This window comes from Capricornis sumatraensis, chromosome 4, assembly GCF_032405125.1.
Source record: "Capricornis sumatraensis isolate serow.1 chromosome 4, serow.2, whole genome shotgun sequence".
Taxonomy (NCBI): domain Eukaryota; kingdom Metazoa; phylum Chordata; class Mammalia; order Artiodactyla; family Bovidae; genus Capricornis; species Capricornis sumatraensis.
This window is the reverse complement of record NC_091072.1, coordinates 108,674,208-108,686,288: the sequence shown is the minus strand read 5'-3', so window position 1 is coordinate 108,686,288 and position 12,081 is coordinate 108,674,208. Positions and strand designations below refer to the sequence as shown.

General features: G+C 39.3%; 1 protein-coding gene across 1 annotated transcript in view; it reads right to left on the bottom strand.

Moving 5' to 3' along the window:
- Nucleotides 1–12,081, bottom strand: part of ANO4 (anoctamin 4) — a 216,837-nt gene that overhangs the window by 197,504 nt on the left and 7,252 nt on the right. The window contains exon 2 of the mRNA XM_068971475.1: nt 9,736–9,840. Within this exon, the coding sequence (XP_068827576.1) occupies nt 9,736–9,840 (105 nt within the window). The remainder of the gene's footprint in view (nt 1–9,735; nt 9,841–12,081) is intronic.

Sequence of the window (12,081 nt, the reverse complement as noted above, 5' to 3'; positions counted from 1 at the left end):
ATGGTCCATGGGGTTGCAAAGAGTTGAACATGACTGAAGTGACTTCGCATGCACCCACAGAGAATGACCTCAAAATGGTCACTGTCTAATGATGTGTGAGAGTAGTTTTTTTCACTGTTCTATGACTCTGGGACCACGCATATATGTTTCTCCTAATGCAACTCTTACAAGCCAGGAGCTCCATCATTTCAAATAGATATTGATTACATTTTCACGGAGATAATGATGAGTTTCTATGGGTTATATCTGAATAGGATCAAAATATTCTTTTAACATGGGAAGACCTGATTACTATTTCAAACTTCACCACTTAGCTGTGTGAATTTGTGCTCCCATTTCCTCACTGGTGAGACAGGTATAGAAACCTTCTCTAAGGGTGACTAAGAAGATTCTGTGAGATAATGCACATGTCAGCAGGGTAGCTGACATATGGTAAATTCATGAGAAACGTTGGGTTTGTCAATTTTAGACTCTGGGACCTTGAGTCAGCACTTTAGCGTTATTGATGCAAAAAGACAGAGGAAGCATTTACAGGCTGGAGTGGTTGTTCAGAGGGATGGACTGGGATGAGATGTGAGATACAGAGGGATGCTAAAGACGACAGACACTAAGATTCTTGTCATGATGACTGGCCCTCATTGGGGAGAAACTCTTGAATATTCATTCATTCATCCTATGCTTTTGCCAAGACAGAAAATTACCAGATTATCTTCCACCAGTATCACCTTCTGGTGTTGGCACAATCTGTTCAAGAAAGCTTTTGACATCTATGATTCTCAACTGGCCCCAAACTGTCACCCTGAAGGCATCTCGTATGGTCTAGGAGGAATTTGTTCTCACAGGGTGGTGCCAGTCATATCTAGTGGGGAGAATCCAGGGATGTTGCTAAACATCCTACAGTGCACAGAACAGCCCTTATAGTGAGTTCTCCAGCCCAAATGGTAATGGTGCTGAGATTGAGAGGTTCTGCTTTGCATTAAAGGTCCAACTATTTTATTCTAGAGGGACCAGTTAATTTGGGAAAAGGGAGAGAAGCCCTTTGCTTTCTACTGCTGCCCATCAGAATTACTGTCTGGAAGCTATTAATATAACAGGACTGATGCTACCTGAGTGCTCAAGGGAAATCAGTATGTATCTGATTTTTAGAGAATGAATGATATGAAGGTACCATTATCACCCGCCAGTAATTCAAGAGCTTCAGCGAAGATAAGAAATGCTGAAGTGTCAGAAAATGCTCAGCTAAACACGTGATCAGTAAAAAGACTGCAGAGCATGTAAACACTCCACAGAAGACAGAAGGCACGTGTGACCTTCATCAGTGTTTCACCGTTGTCACAGATAGATCCGCTGTAACTACAACACAATTTTGAGGAACTAAGTACAATCCCCTTTGATGGAAACTTTCATTCTTTTTGGGGCTGGTGCATGGGGATGACCCACAGAGATGTTATGGGAAGGGAGGTGGGAGGGGGGTTCATGTTTGGGAACACATGTAAGAATTAAAGATTTTAAAATTAAAAAAAAAAAGAAAGAAAGAAATAACCTGCAACTGTGAAGTTAACCAATTTGGACCCCTGCCCTCCAAGAGCTCATAGTCCAGCCAAGGTAGAAGCAGGACCTCTCCCTCCTCTGGGACAGACGTGACAAAGCTCCTCTTCATCCAAACAAGGTCACTTGTTAATACATCCCATCACCTCCCTCATACATTGTTTCTCAAATTAAGAAATGTTTGATAATTATCTGCCTGGTTGAATTCTGTGATTAGGCAATTAAATAAGAAAGAGAGCCAAATGTTCTGAGGAGTCAATTAAGAATGATGAGAGAGGGAGGAAGGGAGGGAAGGAGAGAGAGAAAGAGGGAGAGAAGGATGAAGGGAGGGGGAGGGAGAAAAGAGAGAGAGGGAATGCAAAAATTCTGTTCTAATCAAATATGGACCTGCATTGTATACAGACTCAGGAAGGGCCCTGTGAATAGAACTGGGCAGGTAACATGGGCTCTGGCATATGGATACCACATATTTGAGAAAGCAAGGAAGATACCCAAATGATTCTCTCGCAAAAAGCAGGCACTTACCCTAAAGAGACCCAGGAACTAAATAGCAGGGACTCACACTGAACAACTAAACAAGGGCCAAGAAACTGAAATTTCCTGGGAGAGCAAAAGTCAGCTACTGACTCTGAGTCAAGCAGGGGAGAGAGGCAGCAGGGAGAAAGGTTTCTGAGGGCTGGCTTGTTCTACTCTCCCAGAGCGGAAGCAGATCAGAGAAGGCAAAGGACCAGGAAGCATGGAGATCCTGACCTCCCTCATGTGATGGGAGGGCATTTGCCACAGTGGTACTGAATCTACTATCAAATATTTGCAATTATTTCAAACATTCTTTCAGTGAAAATAATTTTGTATATTAGCTCAACTCTCTTGGGAAAAGAGACTGCAAACATATGGCAAGGGTTAAAACAAACAAATGAATTGCTTATCTTCTGCCACTTGCTCATTGAACCAACACTGAGCTTAGGTGCTGAAGATATAAACGTGACCAAGACATAAGTAGAAAGCCTCATACTTCCAGACAAGAGGATGAACTTGAGGGATCAATGCTATAAAGGCAATTGGAAAAACACAGCAAATGTTTATTTTAGACTGTGTTAGAAACAATCTAAAAGAGAGTAAGAAATAAATACCAAAAAAATCAAAGAGTTCAACTCACGGCTCTTTCAAAAAAAAAACCCTCACTTTGGCATTATAGTTCTTTAATCTTGACACTTTCTGAGGCAGAGAAAATAAAATGAAATTATAGGTCACTGAAGAAGACATGAAAGGGCTGTGTGCAGTATAATCTGAGTTTCTATATTTGTTCTGCAGAGTGTCAGTTCATTATACTATTGATATTTTTATCCTGAGTTCCAAATAATTACATCTGATACTCAGAGTTCTGAAGGTATTATATACTGACCTCATAGCCTCATTAGAAAATTAAAAAAAAGGACACCTCCAGGAATAATTTAGAATAATAAAAAAAATTGTTCATGTCTCAGTCTGAACACTGACCTGGCTGTTTTATAACCAGCTTATCTATACATCTAGAGTCCCTTTCAGATGAAGGCCCAAGATGGCTCCAAACTTGACACAAAGGCTAGCAAATAGGAGGTGCTGAATGCCCATTTTAAAATAAATAAAAGTTAGCTTAAGATTATATCAATTGCCTTTTTTCCCTTTATTTTAACTACCTCAGTGCCATTACCTGCAAGAATCTGTTTTTCTCTTGAATTCAGAGGTCAAATAGGAAGGATGTGGAATTTATTCAGAGCTGACTGTGTATGAAGAATTGTGAGGTCTGTTTGCTCCTTTGATCTTCAGAACACCTTGCAGGACAGGTAATACGAGAAAGAAGCCAGGTTCAAAGATGCTAAGTATGCTCACACAGCTCATAAGTGACAGAGATGAATTCCAACCCAGTTCTGACTCCCAAATGCAGGCTATTTCCAGCCAGCTCCTTGTTTTTGTGGAAGGCATTCTACTCTTCTTAAATCCTGTTTGGTTTCAACAACAGGAAGTCATTTCACCAGCAAACAATTATCTTGTCACAATTTTAACACTGATCTGAATCAAGCTAGACTTCACAGCTGTAGTCTGACAAATCTGACGCTTTTAAAAATTTAACAAATAGATCAAATTAAATGCTTTTAAAAATCTAGGAAAACACACAGCAGCACAGCACAGCTTTGAGCCACTGGAATTTTAAAAACCAAATTTATATGGCACTAGCAAGCCTAGGACCCTCTAGATGTTCATTACTCTTCAAATGAATTTGCAGAGGCAGCAGAGGCTGCCTGGTAAACCAAGAAGAAGAGGGTCTAATTTAGAATATTTAAAATAAATAATTGGAAAAGACATAAATCCTTCCTTATCTGGCTTTATTCCTTTCTAATAGGCCAGTGGTTTTCAAAGTGTGTTCCCTGGAACCCCAGGATTCTTTGGAGGAACTTCAGGGGCCACAGAAGGGGCAAAAAGGAAACTGAGTGGGAAAGCCCTATACCTTTTATCCCCCACCAACTCCAGATAGCTCAGTTATCTGTCCTAAACACTGATGATATACGTAAAAATATATTAGGGACAAAATAACAGATTCTGCAGCTTTAAAAAGTTTGGATACCTCCACTAGTGTATTAGGCAACAATTAAACAGGCATGTTAACACTTCCCCAAACAAAAATTGGGATAAGAAAGCTGGAGTCCTAATAGTTATAGGTCCGAGAGCTGGCATTTTTTTTTTCTGCCTGAAAAATTTACTTGAAATACTTTAAGATTCACAATGCCTTTTAAAAAAAACAACAACACAAGTCATGAGATTTTAAAAAATGTGTGGTTATTAAATTTTTTTCCATTGGCATTTCCTGGCTTGTAAAGATACCGTTTTTAAAACAGAGCATACACGACAGCATGGGGGTACCCACAGCACACTCTGTAATGGGGCCAAGATCATTAAGTTGCTCCCAAGACAGCATGTTTCTTACGAAGAGCTCTTCACATAGCTGCTCCATTCTAAAAAACAGACAGACACTTTGGTCATTCTATAACAAGGAGTCTAATGATGGCACCTCTTTCAACCCTGCAAATGCTGTTTAGAGAAGAACTGTGTACCTAATCCAAGCTTTGCTCAATAGCCGTGGTTCCCTTTTTCACAACTAGAAACAAGGTCAGTGATGTTCTGTATTAAAAATCCTAAAGTCTACTGGCCATAACTGCCCTTTCTCTGGAAAGAACATGAGCTTTGGATTTAGACAAGCCTGAGTTCAAACACTAGTCCTCCCACTTACCATTCGATTGGATTCTGTAACTTGTTCAAGCTTTAATTTAAGTGGGAATAATACAATGTACCAGAGAGGACTGTTGCGAGGAATGAAGACAAGGTGGCCACCAGTAAGTCTACAGTGCTTACTGTGTGCCAAGCACTAAGGGCTTTGCATAGATTGTCTATAACTACCTCCCTTTCACCAATATGGTTAGTTTAAGACTAAACAAAATAATACAGGTAGTTGCCTTACTTGATGTCTAATGGCTATCAGTTCCTTCCTCTCTCTCATCTTCCCCTCTGCAACAGCATGGCCATATGAATTAAAAATACAATGGTAAATCAGGGATCAAGAAAGCGGATTGAGAATGACTCACTGGATGTCACTGAGAAATGACTCAGTCTCCTCACCCACAGAGCAAGAGCATCACCAATCTAGGAATAGCTTTATGACTGCATAGGGACACTGCAGGCATAATGGTCTTCCCTAGTAGCTCAGCTATAAAGAATCCGCCTGCGATGCGGGAGACCCAGGTTCAATTCCTGGGTCGGGAAGATCCACTGGAGAAGGGATAGGCTATCCATTCAAGTATTCTTGGGCTTCGCTGGTGGCTCAACTAGTAAAGAATCCTCCTGCAATGTGGAAGACCTGGGTTCAGTCCCTGGGTTGGGAAGATCCCCTGGAGAAGGGAAAGGCTACCCACTCCAGTATTCTGGCCTGAAGAATTTCATGGACTGTATAGTCCATGGGGTTGCAAAGAGTCCGACATGACTAAGTGACTTTCACTTCACTTCACAGCATAACAATCACCCAATAATCTTTAAAGCCTCCCAGTTCTCCTTCCAAATACTTTGCTATTTGCTCTCTTTCCCTCCCAAGTAGATTAGAATCTAATGGACTATATCACAATCAAGTCTGCCAGGGTATGAATGCCACTTAAGAGTCCCCAGAGTCTGTATAGCATTGGTCTTCAATATCCATGGGTTTCCCATCTGAGAATTCAAAGAACCCGTCTGCAGTGGACAGTTTTCATTGCAGTCACTGCTGACATTCCCATGCCTCACCCTCAGATATCCAGAACCGCACAAAGGTTCCAGAGGTTTTATAAATGGCAGAACATCGACTGGGATGACTCAGCTCTCCATGCCACACTGGCTACTGCTGAGCTGTCCCCTTTGCAAGTCGATAGTGGAATTCATTCACTAAGGCGTTAACAAAATTTACTGAGCAAGGGGGCGGCAGAAGATGAGATAGTTAGATAACATCATCGACTCAGTGGACATGAGTTTGAGCCAACTCCAGGAGAGAGAGGGAAGGACAGAGGAGCCTGGGGTGCTGCAGTCCATGGGGTTGCAAAGAGTTGGGCATGACTTAGCAACTGAACAGCAACACCCACACTCCACACTCTGCTCAAGGTACCAGGTATATGACAAAGAAACAGGATGATGAGACTCCTGCTTTCCCAGAGCCTCCAAATTCCCTGATCACTGAAGGATCTGTTCCTTCCTCAGGCTGGAGAATCTCAGTCATGGTTGGCAGCTCAGGTGGCCCACGTGCAGTCACCCAAGGTACACAACACAGCATTCTCTCTCTTCCCATCCACCTGCAAGATGCCATGCTACCTCTGCAGGATACTCCAAGGGAGCTAGCTGGTCTTAGGAAATTCTCATCTCCTTTCTCTGCCTCCTCCCTCCCTCCCTCTCTCCTTCCCTCTCCACCTACCTAAGCATCAAGCACTTAGAATCTCAGGCTTTCAGATACCAAAAGGCAGGAAATTTAGGTAACACAGAACTCTGTTGAAACAAAGGCACTCAAGGGACTTGGCTGCTATGTTGGGATGGGGAGTGAATGGTGAGAATAAAAAGGGAGGGAAAAATAACATCAGTGAAAAACTACACACTCAAACACAAATATCCCTTTACATTAGACCACCAAATATAAATGCTTTCCTACTACAAAGTAACTAGGTTGGTTTCATTTCGAATAAGACAAAATTTTTCCTGACTTGAACTGTGCACCAAAAAGGTTCACCACACAGTGGCTGGCATATGACAGGCGAGATGGATACAGGAAAGGATGTATAAAATAAGTCTTTCCTTCCTTATAAGCCATATATCTGATATGAGGGAAGTTGAAAAACAACTTATGGATGGTTAGCCACTCTGAGACATCTTGTTTTGAACAGATGAAGCTATACTTAGGGCACAAGCAACAGAAAAAATTGTAAATGTATTTTACAACATAGAAGCATGGAGAAGGGATTCTTGCATCAAGATGTAACACAAGAATAAAACTGTAAAAATCCAAAGTAGTTCACTTTTTCCTAATCACTATTATTTCACTTTTTATTTTGCACAACAAGGGCTGACACAAGGAAATACTGACTCTATCATGTATTAATCATATAGCCTCAGGATGCATATGCACTTTTAAAATGAAGACAATAGTATCTACTATTACTCATGGCCATTTTAATAATGACAAGAGACAGTCAAGGGAGCGCACTTACCATGATGGCTGCTAAGACGCTGAAGAAATATTTGAAACCTGTGTGTATGCACACACACACACACACAAACACATACACACACCGTGTTCTAGCCCAATCTTGATCATACAAATCATACAAAACATCCACAAAATCCTAAGAAACAGTGAAATCTTTCCATTATCTTGTTAATCCCAATTAATGTTTGTAGTAGACAATGAGTTTTACTGATGTTCAAATCCTGTATTTTTTACATTTTTTATATATCAGTCTCTCAAAGATTTCTATAAATAATCATCTAAGGTACAGTCCCTTGAAGAACCACACTATGTGATTTTAGACTCAGAAATTTCAATGACTTGGTTAAACATCTGAATCATATTTGGAGTCTCTAGTTAGATATTGAAGGTAGATAAACAGCCCAAATCTTTCTCACTAGAGATGTCCCAGACTGTGTGGGTAGCTTCCCAAACCTACTTAGCATAAAACTTTGCTTTGTAAACAAGAAAATAAACATTAAATTCTCAAACATTGGAAGATTCTTAAACCTATAAAAATAGTGTTAAAATGAAATAATATTTCCTTTTTCTTATTTTTAAATTTAAATATTAAGTACTCACAAACTTATACTCTTCTATTCACAGAGGGGTCACCCATTCTAAACTATAAAACAGTTAACATCATAAACAAGTGAGTTTTTACTAAGATGTGCTAACAAAAAATACTATAAAAATCATTTCATGAACACTTAGTTCACTTTGACAGAAGCTCATTCAGCCCCAAAAAAGTTCAAGTTCATTGCCTGCACTTGCACAGAAGCCAACATTCATCATTTATTAGAAAATAATCCTTTCAGCAATGTGTAATCTATCATCTTTCAATCAAATGAAGTAATTACATAATTTTATAACTTTCCGTGAAAAGTTAATTTCTCTCCAATGTCTACTAATTTGATTTTTATTCTCCTGGGGAAATTTGTTTTTTTTATTCAGCAACCGAGTATGAAGGGATTCCCCACCCAGAACAAATACTTGGTCCTTTTAAGTTTTCATTAAAGGTATTTCTCTTGGAAGCAAGTCTCATTTTCAATTTCAGGTCCTTTCTCACCTCAGTGTTTACTGAACACATTTCTGAAATAATTAAAGGAAGGTGGAGACCCTCCTTTCTAAGTTGGTCTCCACTATTTATCTTATTGACATTGGCACTGACCTTCTTCCATCCTAAACTGTCCTACTTGTGAAGTGGATATATTAATTATCTCGTAAGATCGGTGGGGACGGGGGGGGGTGGTAATTTAATGACAAAAGATGATAAACAGAATTAAAATGCTTAAAACTATTCATAAGAAAATAGAGAAATAGAAATATAATTTAGAAATCTATATTCCATTGCAGAGAAATGCAATGTCACAAAACTCAAAGTAGCAAAAATTGCAAATCTGAACCCTTCAAATCCAATATTAAATAACACTATTTGATATTGAAAGAGGAGCATAATTACCAAGAATTAGATCTCTGTTAGTGAAACACAAATGTTAATGAGTTAGTTTGTGATACCACATCCCCCACCCTCAATGGTAAACCTGTAACTTGAGCAAATGTATTGATTATGATAAAGTTCTTGGTGAAAACTATGTAACACAAAATAGAGGAAGAAGGGTAAACCCTGATTAATCAAAATGGTTAGAAAAAGGAATTTACTTCTTGGTCACAGCACTGCATCAATGACTTCATATACCCACTTTGAAGAATAAATTCCTGATTCTGGTTTACTGCATCAACACACTTCCTACTACTGATACTTGAGCGAAGGAATATTATTCTGGTGTCTTAAAGATTTTTCTTTGATTATGATTAACCAAGGAATTTAAAAAATTATAAGGGCCAGTGATTTACTAAATATTATAGCATACTAGGAAAAGGCAATGGCACCCCACTCCAGTACTCTTGCCTGGAAAATCCCATGGACACAGGAGCCTGGTGGGCTGCAGTCCATGGGGTCGAGAAGAGTCGGACATGACTGAGTGATTCACTTTCACTTTTCACTTTCATGCATTGGAGAAGGAAATGGCAACCAACTCCAGTGTTCTTGCCTGGAGAATCCCAGGGATGGGGATCCCTGGTGGGCTGCCATCTATGGGGTCGCACAGAGTCGGACACGACTGAAGTGACTCAGCAGCAGCAGTAGCAGCATAGCATACTAAGATTTTATAATTCCTCTACAGTTTTCCCACCAGGCATCATCAAAGACCCCAGTACGATGTGGCTCAGTTTCACAAATCAAACTGGCATTTTACTAACCATCTCTTCTGGTCTCAAAATTATTTTACACAGTATCTCTTTTAAGACATCACTTTATTTTAAAGCTCCATATCTAAGGTTTCTAGTTTTATTACCCCTCCCAAGTATTATAATTGTTTCTCCTTTCATGGTGAATTTAAAATTGGAGTGAAACTTACTTTCTTGTATTGCATTAAGAATCTCTGAAAAGTCCACATCACTCCTTGGCCCGTCAGGTAGTATTTGCATATCCAGCTGGTAGCTTTGCAAATCCACACCTCCTTCTAGAGAAATGAAAGATATTCTTGGAGTTTGCACTAGTTATCAGACAGCCCAGTATCAGGGTCCCAGGGAGAAGTAATGTCAAAATCTAAATGGACAGCCAACAGCAGGCTGGTTTGCCAATGGATCCTCCCACTTGGACAAATGACTTTTAAAAATGAGCAACATTATCAGCCATTTGCCTCTTATGGGACCAAAAAAGTTTAATTGTATTTCCAAGGCAAAAATAAGGCAATTACTTTATTAAAATACCACCTACTTCATAGAATTTATGGATGATTTCCTAGGTGGGGAATATAGCATGCTGACCTCCACCCAAGGACACTTAAAATTATTCTCACCTCTACCTGGTTAAAACAGAACATTATAGACTAACACTTTGTGAGACCATTTTCCTTAAAATAATAGTAATTTATCCAAAAGACAGGATTCAATATTCCTGATATCACAGAAAAAAGGTATCAATTTTTTCACAGTTGGACTTCCCCTGCTATTATCATTACTTTTCAATTATACCAGAATATTATAATTTGTTCTATGAAGTAGTTAAGGCTCTTGAACTTGGTTTGCCAGATGTATTTTTGGTGTGTTCTAAAGAAAGAAAAATTTTTATGTTGCTCTGCACACCTATAGTTCCCTGAAGGAAGTCAAAGAAACCAAGATACCAAAAAGTAGCTTTATTGTTAACAATAATAAACCTCTAAATGCTTCTAAAATAAACAGTAAGAATTGGATGAGTCTGGAAGGACTAAATATCAGTGCTAAAATAAATAGAGAGCCTGATAAATAGAATGGGGCACACTCTAGCTTCCAAAATCTTTGTAGAAATAATTCTTTCATAAGCCCAGTAATTATTCTCAGCTTTGAATTAAAACTAATTATACCCCTAAAACTCAAAAAGAATAAGACACAGTTACTATCTTATAACAACATTCATTCTGGGAAGGAAATGGACACAAGTAATTATAACAGGCTTCCCTGGTGGCTCAGATGGTAAAGAATAGGCCTGGAATGCAGGAGACCCAGGTTCAGTCCCTGGGTTGGGAAGATCCCTGGAGAAGGAAATGGCAACCCACTCCAGTATTTGTGCCTGCAGCATTCCACAGACAGAGGGGCCTGGTAGGCTACAGTCCATGGGATTGCAAAGAGTCAGACATGACTGAGCAGCGAACTATAATAGAAAGGCGAGTTTTAGGAGGGCAGGAACTTTTGTCTGCATGCTGTAATCCATCACTTAGAACAGTGTTTATTACAACTAATGTAGATAGACCGAATTAACAAGGTTATGCAGTACTTATGAAACAAAGGCAGCAGAGCCACACACACATAAAGCTATTAAGCTCCGATTCTGCAGGCAGACAAACCAGCATTCAAATTCTTATTTAGGAAACCCTGAATCTCTCTAGATCTTAGTTTCCTCATTGATGAAACAGGGGTGATAGTAACAGTTGCCTGGAACAGCAATGAAGACTAAATGAGGTCATGCATGAAGAGCTCTTAGTTGTCACACAGCACTCAGTACATGGAGGCCATTACTCTTTTCCTTTTAGAATTTTATTTATATGTTTCTTTTTGGCCATGCTGGGTCTTCAATGCTATGTGGACTTTACTACATTGGCCGTTACTCTTACCATCCATTATGTTTATTAAAGCAGCTACAGGTTTATTAAGCTATAGATTTATTAAAGCAACTACAGGTAGTTCTTTTAGGTTTCTACAGAAACTACCTAGCTATTGAGGAATGAGAAGGAATCCATAAGTCAGTTATTTGGGACCAGCATGCATTTAAGTGATAGTCCAGCAATGCAGACATAGTGGTGAATTTTTAAGTGCGTGCAAGTAGTTGCCTGTTTACAAAGTCTGAAGTTACCTGTGAGATTAAGCTTCTTGATAGAAAAAACAAAGATGTCTTCCTGCTGGTCTAGAATTTGAATGCACTATCTGCTTTCTTCCCTCCCATGGTCAGCTACCTTGAATAGGGAGGGAAAAGTTCTGATGCTTTTCAATCTCTGCTTAGGCTAATCACTGTGCACAATAACCAGAGACCCAAAGACCTCACAATGACATTGACAGAAAGAAAAAAAAAAAAAAGAATATTCAATACTACTTTTCAGCCAGACTCTGTGCCACTTACTTTATTATCTCACGTAGTTTTCACTCTAACCTTGAAAGGAGATGCAATAAGAAATAGTAATTTACCCAAAAATGTTACTAAGTTGTAAAGACATAATACCAACCCATGC